The 15,172-nt window shown below is 32.6% G+C and overlaps 1 protein-coding gene across 4 annotated transcripts in view; it reads right to left on the bottom strand.

The window, feature by feature from the left end:
- Positions 1 to 1,356: 1,356 nt before the first annotated feature.
- Edc3 (Enhancer of mRNA-decapping protein 3) overlaps positions 1,357 to 15,172 on the bottom strand; it is a 61,279-nt gene continuing 47,463 nt past the window's right edge. For 2 of the 4 annotated variants that reach the window (XM_081748167.1, XM_081748170.1), the window contains 3 exons: positions 13,494 to 13,526; positions 9,370 to 9,587; positions 1,357 to 5,256 (listed from right to left, as the gene is read on the bottom strand). In XM_081748167.1, coding sequence (XP_081604293.1) covers positions 4,919 to 5,256; positions 9,370 to 9,587; positions 13,494 to 13,526 — 589 coding nt within the window. In that variant the 3' untranslated portion in view covers positions 1,357 to 4,918. The remainder of the gene's footprint in view (positions 5,257 to 9,369; positions 9,588 to 13,493; positions 13,527 to 15,172) is intronic. The other 2 variants (XM_081748171.1, XM_081748174.1) reach the window with 1 other exon arrangement.

The raw sequence follows: 15,172 nt of genomic DNA, 5'->3' as shown, positions 1-15,172 counted from the left end.
GAATTGATATTTGCTTGAAAGTCGATGCGCCCTCCAACTACACCGGAGTGACAAATGCTTGAAAGATATTTTCAGGAAAACTGTTTTTGTTATTAATTTCTCAATTAAGTGTCTTACTCTGTATTGATGAAAGAGTACGTTCATTCATTTCATACTTTATACGTTCTGTGACTTCTGTGCTTTTTAGGCTCAAGACCTGCTGATGCATTTACTCCCGATCTAATCTGATTTGGATCGGCAAGGTCAGTCCCTCAAAACTTCTTTTTTTTAAAATCGAAAACTGGCTGAGTTGAGTTGAGTTGAGTTGATTGTGAGTTTAACGTCCCGTTCAGCAGCGAGGCTATATGAGACGTGGACCTACTGATTAATGTGAAATCCGAACCACATGAGCTCCGCCGGGAATCGAACCCGCGTCTCCTACGTCAAAGGTGCGTACGCTAACCGCTTAGCCACGAAGGAGCTCTAATCGAAAACTTGATCTGATTGACAGCTAGTAATATATAAATGGGGAATCCGCCAGAATGTGTGCGAAAAATATACAATTTAACTGCAGAAGAGTAATCAAAATTCCATAATGTATTTAAATCTGTTATTTCAATATTTATTTGGCGGAGTTGACGAAAAGCTATGGAAACGTTTATTCACATATTGAACATGAGATTCGAACTTGGGACCTCTCTGCTAAGAAGCATGTCTCTCACTGGTTACTGGTTACATTTATTACAATGTTTTATTACAAGACTAATGAAGAAATAATAATAAATTCCAGTAAGCAACTGGAAAATACTGGTAACTGTATATGTATGTGAAAGTTACGTTAGAAAGCATACTTAATTATTCTGATTTTATCAACCAAATTTTACTCGTTACAACTCCTTACTTACAAACTCAGCAGAAACTTGTTTAGACCTTTAACTTAAGACCGACATCATCATTATTATTAATTTCTTCTTTTACGAAATAATGGATACAATGTATCGTGTTTGTAGAAAATGTAATCAGGAATGTAAAAAAATCTCGATTCAGATTCTAAAATATATTGTAAGAAATATTTGTATATATAATCGTTGGTTCTATCCATGAACTTTCTGTGATGTGATAATAATTTTATAGTTTAAACACGTACTAAAATACTTTGGCTCTATATAAAGATCTCAATTGGCCAAAGAAAATGGCCTTTTATTTGAATTTCAAATTGTAGAATCGCAGGTCTTTTCAAACAGATGGGTGGCTTTTCCTTTTAAAAGACTGTACACTGCAAGTAGATTTATTTAATTTTCACACAAATAATACCCTACGTATGCATTCTCATATATGTAACAAATCAACTAACATATTAGTAAATACAGCAACCACTTAATATTACCAGTCAGACTTTATTGATCAGAAAATAATACAAGAAACGTTAGAACTACTTTGAAGCATTTTTCCAAGAAAACAAATATTGAAAAAATGAATGTTTACACTAGAATACTCCTATCTGTACTCTTCTAAACTTTATTAGAAAAAAAAAAAAGAAAAGAAAAAGAAAAATAAACCAACAGCTTTTAACTATACGGAAGACCATAATAAACAAAATGGAAGCATTCATACTGAGTTTATACAGAGAGAATTCTTTTTCGTTTCTCTCCTTCATATATATATACACACATGAGTACGTATACATGTACATTGTAATATTTTATGTGGAACAGATTATATCAGAACGCCTGTACGGTACTCAGCTCTTACCTTATCCTAGAAGAGAGTTTGTATTCTAGCAACGACAGGATACTATGTTCCAAATTTTCAATGCATAAAATTCCAGCGAAGTAACTAATCTGTTTCAGATTCTTCAAAGAAAGGTACTGATACATTATAAATACTTCTAAATTTTTAAAGAACTATTACTTCGAAAATTATTATATTACAAAAGGACGGAGAAAAGTACGAAACTCCTATACATGAACAACTAGGTTCTCAGAAAGGTACAAAATGTGTGTGCGTAGTTCCTTGAAATCTGAGTCACACACCGGAGAATATTAACTATTCTAATAAAAACACGATTTTATATATGTATTTCTCACTGCTCTTTTTCTTTCTTTCTTTCTTTTTTTCTTGTGAACATTTTTAGCACCTTCCATTTCTTTACCTTTTAAAGTTTCCATTTATCTTATATTAAATGAGCTAAAGCGTACATGTAATTTGTATATTGAACGTTCAGCAATTGCGGAGATATATCAATCAATGGTGAGCTAATTATCTTGATATTGAAATAAGTCGAGCATATTTTCATTCTCAACTCTTGATGCTGTGTTACTATGAGATGTTCACATTCCAGGTCGGACGTAGAACACTAAATATACAAACTTTATTTCCATCATTAATATGAACATTACAACCAATTTCGACATTGTATTTCATTATGTGGTATTTATTTTTTGGTTATTTTATTTATTTATTTCAAGTTTAAACTAAAGCATTAATTTATGGAGTGGTACTAAGATCATAGATTAAGGAATCATTTAAAAAATTCTTAAACTAGAAATGCAGAATTCTTAAACTATTCTTATGCTACCATGCACACAATGAAATTTGTACTGAAGTTTTTGACCAATTGTCTCTTCATAATTATGCAAATATTCGAGATATTACAAAAAAAATTACCACCAACAAAATAGTTTCCACTATTTATGTATAAAAATCATTTTTGTATATATTTTTGTCGAATTGTGTTATGTTGTTATACTTTTATCTCGTTTTCTCTCTTTCTGGTAAGTATATATAAACATTAGTTATAATATTTTATCATTTTAACGATAATAACAGTTTGTACGATTTGCGTACTACATTAGAAAGTTGGCTGCTGGGATATTTCTTTTTAGTTTGAAACTTTATAGTAAATTTCTTTAAACTTATTAGAATGTTGAATTTTTACGTGATTCAAACTACATTGATTTGCAAATCAAGGCTGAAGAGGTGAACAACTGAGTTTTGTTTTTTAAATGGCAAACAAATTCAGGATTATTTAGCAACATTAATCTCAAGTGGATAGAAGATAATATCCTGATCAAAAACAAATTTTGAATCCATTCATGCCTTTACCTAGTTCCATATCCCCAAACTTGCTGAAGAGAACACTTCTATATTTTATTTGCAACGATTAAAAGTACAACAAAATAATTAACTTCAAGACATAAAAGAAGGAAAAAAAAAGTGATAATTCAGAAATAAAGAGAATCATAGTATCGCTCACTTGCAGATTTACGAAGAGGAAAAATTAATGAAACTTCTAACATGTTTATTTAAAGTACTGCATAGAAGTCTCACTCTAATTTCCTAACAAATATTACCTAAAGGTAATGAAAGTAAGATAATAATATAGTTGTAACCGCAAACCATATATTTATTATATTCTTTTTTAAGTAAATCTAATTTAGCTAAAGAAACAAACAATTACTCATACATATTTATGTAACTTTCTACAGTGTACACATCATCAAATTACGTTTAATGATAGATGTATAAAACTATATTTAATATGACGAAAACGAAGAGAACTTGAGAAAAAAATAATTATTTCATTATGAGAAGATGATAAAAACAAAATCAAATTGAAGAATGATTCACAGGAACAACTGCGGACCATCCGTTTTCTTTTTAAAAAAAAAAAAAAATGAAAATAAATAGAACTGAAGTAATATCAAACGACAGTTCATTCTTTTCTGTAAACAATTTGCCACAATTTTTTTTTCTTCTTCTAATATACGTTATTCAAAATACGAACAATAATTACACAAAGCCTCCGAGTGTAACAGAATACTTTGTTACTGTAAAATAGACAATGCGAAACGACCTGTAACTCTATTAATAAAACCAACATTCCTGAAATTATTAATAGGTTTAAGAAATAAAACGTTTGTATTCTTGTAAAACACTTTTCAATGCAAAAGAATCGTGTGCAGTATTAATATTCAGAGTAGTGTACTTTTGAAACTTACGGAAGTATATGAAAATATTCCAACTTGGTAACATCTCTTCTTTTTCATCAACTTTCTATGTTCAAACCTGTTGTTGTAGAAATTATAAGTCTTTTTTTCATTGTATAATAGTATATATGTATATGTATACAAAAATATTGTAATCATTCCAATAAGAATATGATCAAATATTTTGGAATGACTAATTTTTGTGTCTTCTTTCATACTAAGCTCGTCACGAAGAAAAACACACACACGCATGCAAGAATGCACCTTGTTAATTTCAACATACATTGCTATCTTCTCTTTCTATATATATTTTATTCTAGATTTTTATTTAACGTCAAGTCATGGTTCTTTTCTCAGCGTGCGTTCCTTAATATCAAAGTACTATACTTAATATTAAACAAACATTACATTAAACAAAAACAGAAATATATTAACTCGCACGCAATTTCCTATAGCGTATATGAAAGGTTTCAGTGTAACATCATGTAAAGTCATGCAACTCAATTACTCATACATGTACTTCTCTTATTCTCACTCATACCTAAATAACTCACACAGTAGTACAAAATTAATTTATTTACTTTCAATAGTAGAAGTGCTAGAATCGGACTTCTATCAAATCGACTTGTTCGTTTTTTTCCTCCTTTAACGTGTAATACATTTAACTGACTGTTTTGGATTTTATATATATATATATATCCAGAAACAACCTTCATACTTAAGTCTCTTCGATGAGTTGTGGTCAAAAACATATATACATACATATATAAATAAATAAATAAATATTTTCAGCACGCTTTTGTGTCACATAACCATTAGTCTCCTATAAAGAAAATAAAACTGACACTGGGTGACATGCGTAAACATACTATCCCGTTAGACATCGTTAAAGAGAAAACTGTACTTCAATGTATCCAGACAATTTACTTATGTCGTACACGATGGACACTTTAAGTATCATTTGGATGAAGTGGTATTACAAATTTTGGTCCAAAAGGAGAATTATACTTGATTCCAACTTCTTTAAAAATATCAGTGGGGAAACTCAAATTGCAGAGGTATATTTTTCCGTTCTCAGGCCCATAGGAAAGAGGTAGTACAGGAACCAAAGAGAATTTAGTTTCAATACTTGTACCAGAAGGTGGGGGATCAAGAGCAAGTACTGGCGCTCGATTATCATTGGCCCATGCAGCAGCAGCTAAATACCACGGCTGGGTTCGGGAACGATGAGTCACTCGATGATCTTCCAGTGCCAACATAATTAAATCCACAGGTACGGTAGGTAATTCTAACAAAGAAGTAAAAACAGATAAAGATAATATATTATTTACTCAGAGCAGTAATTCAAAATTCAAACATGTTGAAAATGCAGCAAGAGAATTAGAATAATTTAATGATTAAATTATTAATATTTTCTTAATGGTTAACAGCTATTTGTAATGTAGCAAATGTAAAACTCAAATAGGGCCAAATCAGATATTCTGAGCAAAGGACGAGCCTCACTTGTACGAGCTCACTTGTAAAATACATTATAAAAACACATTTCTCACTATTCCATCCTGTTTTCAGTCTTACAAGCAGACATAATTCAGTAGCTTACCACTACTTTCTTTAGATTCAAAAGAGAAGGGGAGAAGAGGAAAGAGAATAAAAGAATTGCTTAAGAGTTCTTTTCAAGTGAGTGCATTGAAAAGTAAGCAAATATCTTGAAAAATCCTTGAACAAAACTACAATGAATAAACCAGAGCACGACGTGTATTGAAAAACAGAGAACAAAATCATAGCTATATTTTCTTTACACACTTAAAAAATGCCAAAATTAATGCTTCTACTTTTGTGAAAAGTAATCATCGATGACATACCAATTTTCATATACGAGTATTTTCATTTTTTTTTTTTTTTTTTTTTTTTTTAATATAAGTATGAACTTTTAAAATATAATACTCGTATACACTAATATTTGTTTCTATGTAAATGCAATGTTTCTTCCAGGCATACTTACTCCCCGACCTCCGAACTAAGATAAATTAAATTGTGATTACACGACTCTTTTGTGCAGGCCATGTTCTTTAGCAAATAATGTTCAAGTGGAGCCCTTCACATTTTAACTTTGCCTCCCTTCCCTGTGCTCCTCCCCGGACAAAATTATCTGGAAGAGAGCCTCTGTGTATGTGATTCCAATCTTCTCATATAACAAGAAAGTCATCGCTAAATCCAGATTATGGTTAATTCACTTAAAGTGGCACATCATCCTTGACATTTTTAACAAAAATACGAACAGTAATTTTAGCATATTGTAAATAATTGAGGAAATGGCGTGGAAGTATGATGTCGTTACTTATCTAATTTTCTTCTCAGACATAGGGTTGTTGGCTAACTCATCGCAGTTCATGTTCAACAATTTTCTCTCTCCTTTTATTTACGATTTAGTGACAGAACGAACCTCTTAAATTTACCAGTCTCCTTTTTACTTTTCTTACCCGTCCTTTGTGATTCTGAAGCCATAGTAAGCAAATGAAGCATACTTTTTTATGCATTTAATTAACGAGATTGGTGGCTCTTTTAACGAATGTATATATTAATATACAAGAACATGTGTGTCGTATCCAACGAAAGTTTCACTGAACAATATATAATAAAATAATTATGGTAAATAATTTGCTATAAGTCGGTGGTCTGAACTAATATTATCTTACTGACATACCAGATACTGACTGAGTAATAAGATTGTGCTTTACTGATTTAACCTGCTCAGATAGTACTTTTATGTATTTCAATTGCAACACAAAATTTAATGTTTAAAAAATCCATCGCAGCCTACATTACTTTGATCCGCGAGGCTTTATACTAGTCACACACACGTTGAAATTTAAACAAAGACGAACTGACTTTCTGCTCGTAATTTTAATCATTTTTTCTCCCTTTTAGTGAGGTTAATGTCTAGTGAATGTAAGCACATTATATACTGAAGAACGTTAAAAGAAGTATGTTGGATATAATCTAGAAATTTAAACATGGTTTTAACGGATCAACGTTTTCGGATCAACGTTAATTAAACATATGGAGTTTAATTAACTAATACGCATTATGTTTTGATTAACTATAGAACATGCTAAACGGAATATATTTACAAATTGTAAACTATGAAATATTTTTATTACAAAAAATTTAACCTGAATCCACACTTTAAACTTAGGAAACTCCTTTGATGCACTAGACAGAATTTAATCCCCAGTGGTGATTTTGATCTGTCGTGAAGTCTGAGTTTTGCGCCCTTATGCAGCAATGGATGTGTGAAGGATGGGAGCTACTATTATTGTGAGCTCCTAATCAAGACTGAAGCTGAATCCGGCACAATTGGCAGGCGCACACTGCACAGACTATCACGCAAGATTAACGTTCACGGTACAGGTCATTCCTCACCAAACTGTGTCGCCTCCAAGGGAGTTGAATTACAAGACCAACGCCACCAACTCCGTCAGGATTTCACATTAAGTTGTGGAATCACGTTTTATATGGTCTTTGTGCTGAAACGGGACATTATTAATCAAAACAATCACTCAACCTACCCCAGAGTTAGATATTTTATAACAGGTGATCATTTTATCAAGCAAGCCGGTATTTTGTGTGTTAGAAGAGTAATTCTTTTTTGTTGTAAAGGGGTAAAGTGTCTGATATGCCAGTATATGGAATTACAATGCTTTCGAAGTAGGTAAGGTATTTGTACGCTGCATGTCTGATCTGGCAAAAAAACTGGTGTTGATTGGAAGTATCTTAGTGACAATACGACAGGGCGCAAAATTTCAGTCAATCCAAAAATGATGGTCGCCAGTATCTCTCACTTACAAATTATGAGAGGTCTCCCCCCTTCCTCGGCCTTCAGTTTGACAAAGATATTACATCAGGGCATAAAATTTCAAAACCAGACAATTAGATTCAGGATAATCAATTTTGAATTAGACAATTCATATACATGTTAAAAAATATCTCAACCTTCTCGTTTGTGTAACGCTCTCTCTCTCGGCACTGAAGTACCAGTTGTTGATTGCAGTTTTCGGATCAACGTTCTTAAGTGAAGGGCCATTGATGGAAATTGTCAGCAAATTATCTTGTGTGTCAGTCTTCGGTGAATTTCTGTAGGCAGACTTTTACTCTGTTGAGACTGCTGAAGCCTCTCTCATATGAAGCAGTACTCATATGTAAAACTGCATAAAATGTGACAACTGGAAGCAAATTTGGGAATCTTGTAATGAAGTTTTCACTAAATCTTTTTCAGTATCTGATTCAACGTCAATGAAAAAAAAAAAAAAAAAAAAAAAAAAAAACTTATATATTGCCCACTCTGCTAAGACAAGGTCCACTTTTTCACTGTGTAAATCTGGTTGCAAGTGCTTAAAAAGCAGTTTTATTTCTATCACACCAAGGATTTTTCCTTTAGGAGGCCAACCCAAAGTGTCAAATATATGCAAGGATGGAACTACCTCTGATGATACAGATTGCAAAGGAAGGGGCGAATTACAACGTTGTGAAGACTTCACATTACGTGTTTTCTCTCACGCAGTAATAATTATTTTCGTGCGAAACAGAAACTGAGCAGCCCTGTGAGTTTAGGCAAAATCCATTCCTACTGAACACTGGTCGCCAGCTCTAAATTTCTAGTCGCCAGTGGCGACCTGGCGACCGGAAATTTTGCGCCCTGCAATACGATATACCATTTTCAACAACATAACCAGTATTTATTACAGAAATACGAACCACACTCATATGCACGCATGTAGAGGGAATTTTAGCGAAAGTATCCTAGTAATTAGTAGTTTTCGAAAGATCAGAGTACTGATAATACGAAGGCGAGGAAATAATGTTTGTTAACGGGAGCAAAACTAGAAGAAGTAGAGTAGCATTACAAAATTCTTCAACCATTCACAAACAGATATCATATACGAGTGGATAACAGGCGACAGAAAGAACATTTCCCTGCACACAATATCTAATGAGTAAAAGAAGTAAATAAATAAATAAACTAAACACTTTCAAGCGAACTTCTTACTGTAGATGACTGACTACATTAGTGAAACATTGCAGAATATGACTCCTGAATAGCCTTCTTTAATAATGAAGCGTTTTATGTTTAAAAAACCCGTTGCGCAACTCTAATGTAATTACTAAAGCTTTTATGGGATTTCGGTAGAAGCGAAACAGGATTTTGGCCGTTCATATTTTATTTATTATACATTTGTACTCATTGAAAAACAGGGGTATCTATATTTATTTACTTGAAATGATAGTAATTCCTTTTTTTATCATAATATATACACATTTTTCTTCTACCATTTTTTTAAATTACTTCAATTGTTATTTAAAGCAGGACTGAAAAAACAAGATATTATTGAGTTATTCATACCTTTAACGTTATTAATAATCTTGTTTCTGGTCAGTCTATATAGTGCAATTTCAACAGCTAGATGTGGTGGAACATGTACAGGATCGGCCACATAAACCACCGTCTTTACTCCATGACTAGCTAACTGACGCGCACAATTTATCCCCATGGCTCCTTGACTATGTGGACCACACAGCGCAACCACCAATGGCCACTGGTGCACATTTTGTGGATTCAGTCTACAAAAAATACGCTATAATACATAAACGTACATAAAAGGAAATAAAATTACATTAACATTTCAGATAATGTCGTCTTCTTCTATCGTCATCTGATAAATCTAATTTGAAATCAGTCAGCTGAAAAATAATTTAAGTATTGAAAATAACATGGATTAATAAGCAATTGTACAACTAAACTAAGCTCCCTAGCACAAAATCTCGAACTGCTTACGCCGACCAGCCAGCATTTTTGAGTTAAAGGATATGTGGTCAGCGCATCGCAATTTCGAACACCATTTTCGCTCATTTTTTTTTTTGACCTACTTCTTTTATTCAAATAGCTCTCCAATTTCTCTCGTAACTGGAGACCTGATATTTTGCAAAATTACTATTCCTTAACGCTATAGATATGATCAAAAAAACATAACGAAGAGACTGATTTGAGGTCTATGCTTCAATTGTAGGCAATTTATTTTTTTCAATTTCGGTCTATATTGTCTACATTCTTGTTTAACACTAGGAACGTCAAAATAGGGTCAAAATGACCCAGAGGTCATTTTTTTTAAATATTCTCTAATCATTATGCGTAGGAGTGAAAGTCTGTGTATTCTTCACGTAGGTGTTCAAATCTTTACAGAAAAAATAACTCTGAGCTTATATATTTATTATGTAATAATTCGGAAAAAGTCAAGCATGGCTTAAATGTATCCGATTTAGGCGTTTTGGATACTACTTCTAAATTTCAATTTTAGTGAGAAAAAAGTATTTTCTATTCAAATGAACTCATAACTCTTATCAAACGACCTACATTTTACAATTTCCTAGTTTTGAGGAAAGTGAATATACCAGCTAAAGCAATCTTTACAAACGACTTCAGTTCAGTTATGCGTCAGTTGTGGCTGGCTGCACGAGTCAGTACAGTAATGTAGCTGTGATAATAGGGGAAACAAGACACGACCTTACTCTCTATGAATGAAAGTCGAAAAATTATATTTGAAGAATATCTACTTCACAAACACATTCTAAAGTATCTTCAATTTGATCAAGTACTTCATTTGTTACGAGAAATATACATGGGTCAAAAATGGCCCAATCTCGGAGTTATGTGATACAAAATTATCTTTGCACTCAGTCATAGCTTATTCTTTGTACAAGTCTTTTCTTCAAAATTAGGAGCTTATTCGGATAATTACATAGACCTCTTGTTTCAGAAAATGTTTCCACTGCTTACTAGAAATTTGAAAACAACAGAAACGAATTCTGTCCAGGTCCCGATATATGGAAAGAACGTCGCCGCAAGAAATGTGACTAAATTATTGTTGTTTATAAGGACCTGGATAATTAAAAATAATTTGACGAATGGTGAAAGGTGAAATGTACCATATGTTCTTGCATACTTCTTAAAATATGCCACGTTTACATCCGTCAAAATAGAAATACTGTTTGGGAATTAAAAATGCATAAATGAATAAAAACTTGTTGAACGATCAGATACAACTGTCAATTGACAACTTGAGAAATTATATCGTTGTCACACAGAGTCACAATTAAAGACTCCTTGCAATAGAGTATCAATATGTACTAAATTAAAATGTATTTAATATAGAAAGTAACCAATTTGGACTGTTGAGGAAAAATTTTGTAAAACATTGGACTGTTATCTGAAGTGCTGTAAATGATTTATTTATTAGATACACGCAGGAAGAATTCCATAATTCTTTCTTTAGAGGCCATACCCTGAAAATAACGATATGTAGGTATGTTTCTAGATTAATTGAACGTAACGAATAATTTCAGTTTTTGTGTCACGGGATGTTTATCTTCAGTATTTCGAGTTAAATTTTAGTTGGAGAGAACCGACAGACGAACGTAGTTAAGGGCATATTACAATTCCCCATAATAAAATGTAAATTAAGATTTACACTTGCGTAGAGTTTAGGAAAAAGACAACACAATTTTCCTCTCATTATCAGTACGAGACTTAATAACTAGAGGCCGAATGTTAGGCATTAAAATATGAAAAAGAAGCTCTTGTAATTCGAGAAATATGCACTAAAATCTAACTCGAAATAATTAATATAAACATTCAATGACATAAAAATCTGAATTTACATAATGAATAGTGTTCAATTAATTAAAAACATCTGACAGTTGATTATTGAGAATGTCTTTTAATGAAGACGAATGAAATTCTTTCCGTGTATGTCTAACAGACAAGTTATTTACATCATTTTATACAGCAGTCCAAAATTTTTGAAGTACTTTACACACAACACTTCAAAGAGTAATTTTCATATAAATGCATGTTTAAAGAATTTGATGGGAGCAATGGTGTTTCGGCTGAACTAAAATTAGGTTAAACCGAAATATAGATATTTTGACATATGATGCGTTCGGAGCGGCATTTGTGTAAGTCCAAAATTGACATTTATGAGTTAAATATTGGGACACGTGCTATAAGTGGATTTTTTTTTTTTTTTTTTCAGAGAACTGCAGTAAGGCAATAGTTAGTTATCTTGGCACTAGATGGCAGCATTAGTTCGCTTCCGAGAATAGACGCTGTTCCCTTCAAAACAGAAGTGACGGGCGTACAAGGAGCAGTCAATGTGGATCTAAAGAGGAAGACCGTTCACAAAAAACTCAAATGGAAGAAACACAAATGAAGGTAAGTGAAACGATGTACAATGCCCAGTAACAAATAGAAACAGACTAAATGCAAGGAACATTCCATTATAAGTAAATAACAGACGTCGTATTACATAGCTGCAGATGAATTATTTGTCATGTTTGACCAGGTCCGACTGGTTGGAGTGGGATGACCAGACCTTGAATCATATTGAGCCTTATTCATCATACGTACACAGGAACTTATTTCAGAAAAGAAGTTTAATAATGTAATGTACTATACAAGAGTCATGAAGCATAGGTATGTCAGTTCTGTATCATTATGGCTGGTAGCCCGTAATATTATGTTTGTAGTGATTTGCAATGTTAACATTCAAAATTGCAATCTTAAATTACTCCGGATCTACTGAATATTTTAAGCTCAAACAAGACATAATGTACCGGGGTAGAGGTAGGCGAGTGTTTTTTAGTTGTGAGAGTTTTCATGTTTTGTATACTTAGAGCAACACCAAGATTATTAAGGATAGACCTTGCTATTAACGTGGGCTCCGAACCACAACCGGGCTCGAATTCGTTGCAATCAGCGAGTGTGAAGACCATCATGTTAGATCAACACTCACATTATTGATCGTTCCTCACCAGATTATATAGCCTCCAATAGTACCGGGTTACAGGAATATGCTACCAGTCTCGGCTGGATAAAGCTTAGCTCTGACCTGGATACAGGCAACATCAAGTGAATAAATTTTGCTAAAATTGAAGCAGAGTCCCCAAATAAACTAGAGCACGTTCATTTTTATCCTACCTCTAACATTACGATTGGGCATTTTGCTAAATCCGATATTTATTGATAACAGAGTGAGTTCATCACGTTCACCAAACTATTGTGCATTTGTTTTAGAGAAGAAAACTCCCTTCTAATTTTAACAACTCTGAGTTAAGAGAAAGGCAACCTCCAGTTACATAAGTAGTTCACTTTATCATACTATACAGACACATGACAGTGCAACAAAACATAACACAAGTCTAGATTGTGAAATGTATCATGGGTTATTTCTCATTCAGTGTGCGAAAGAACTACTGGCGACAAAAATCTGTCATCACTCAAGTGTATAAAGTGTTCTGGTTAGTCATACTGACTGCAAAAATTCAATTTTTTAAAAAAATATTCGAAGTACAATGATTGTGCAACGAAACATTCAAATATCTAATTCGGGCTCAAATCACTAATACAAGCATTATTTCCAGCTGTCCCTTTACATAAAAACAAAGAAGGAATAAAAGCCTACAATACATTACCTTGACACAAAACTCTCCATACGATAATAAAATCTGAAATACAAAATCCCACATTCATAAAATATTGATAAACGTTTCAATTCCTATCATTTAAGAAAAAATCCTTAAGAGAAATTTAATATTTCTTCGTAATTCCCTTTGTTGAAATAATGTGAAACAACATTTTATGTACATTAAGAAGACATACAATTATAGTATTCTTTTCACTTATCTTCCTAGTGTGCCTAACAAACTCAATTATTCCAACACATATGAAAATGTTTTGAATATACTACTCTATTGGTGTCAGAAAATTTATCAAAAGTGTAATCCTTGAAAAGAATTTTTTTTTAATTACTATAGAATTTTCTGCCTCTCTTTTTATCCATTTTACTTTTTTCTCGGGTGTATCTAAAAACGCTTTTAGCTTTTCAAAACCCAACTTGCATGTGTCACTATATATGAAGGCTATTGCAACCATATGGAAAACAATAATTGATATAATCATCTTATCTCCTTAACTACGTACTCACCTAAGTGTCAACGTTCCTCAGAAATCAGATGTTACTAGAAAACTGATGAGGAAATAGCCATGCTAAATATCATTGACATTTTCCAGGCACGATTTACAATCATTCTGGAAGCATAGTCCGGTTGTTTGGCCTGAACCGACTCGGATATATATTCGAATTCGATAACATACTTAGTCGTTTGGTTCAAGAGTTAAGACTATACAGATGAAATAAATCAGTTTAATACGATTTGACTATTAATCCGAGAAAATTAGGTTGAAACATGAGCAATACTAAGCCGTACGTATTCGGAATATTATCATCATCTCAACTTCTAACAACATGGCGCTGTTTTTACGATTAGTCATATCGAGTAAAACAGTCGGAGTTTCAAGGCAAGCTAGATCGGTGAGAATGGTTTACTCCTCAGGAAATTTCCTATCAGGACTCCGGAATTTGAAGCTAATGTTGTCAACAGTATAAGTACCGTCAGCTGATGAAAAATATACGAAATTGAATATTTACATTTTGTATTATGTATGGCATGCAATGGGTACCTATGCCATACATTTCCCAATCTAAGAATTATTACTTTTTCAGTAAGATGTAATTCATTACTATAGAATAATTAGGAACTTTATAGGGTCGTATCAATGAAATCTTGCTAGTCATTTTATCGGGAGAATTCTATTGCAATAGGTGTAAGTTTAGGTCCTATCCAAATAGAGCCATGCGTTTCTGTTCATCTGAGTGTAATTTTAACCAGCACCGTTGCTTGCAATATATAGAATATTACCAAAATGATCCATAATTTAGCCATTTATTTATAATCTATCTATGGGGCTGGGACATGATACATTAAAACACCAAATATGGTATTCTATGAACTGAAACAATCTTTGAAACGAGGTACATATAATGATTTGAACCTACGATTATGAGACGCAGAGGAACATTGAAATTATTTTCTTTAGAGTGGTGGAAATCAGTAATAATTTTCAACACTGAATTTGAACTTCAATCTCTCATCAATAAGTCTGAAATGAAAATCCTACTCAAGGAAATTTTGGCAAAAAGAAGGTAAAAAAAATCACGTTATCATGCACAATAAATTTTAAAGCACTCACAACGTGTAATTCTTCCGCATTAGTTTGTAATTTTTATTGACACTGATGAAAAATGTATTCA

Source organism: Thermobia domestica, chromosome 2 (genome assembly GCF_964235325.1).
Source record: "Thermobia domestica chromosome 2, izTheDome1.hap1.1, whole genome shotgun sequence".
Classification (NCBI taxonomy): domain Eukaryota; kingdom Metazoa; phylum Arthropoda; class Insecta; order Zygentoma; family Lepismatidae; genus Thermobia; species Thermobia domestica.
Note: the sequence above shows the minus strand (reverse complement) of the source record. Positions and strands in the feature narration are given on the sequence as shown.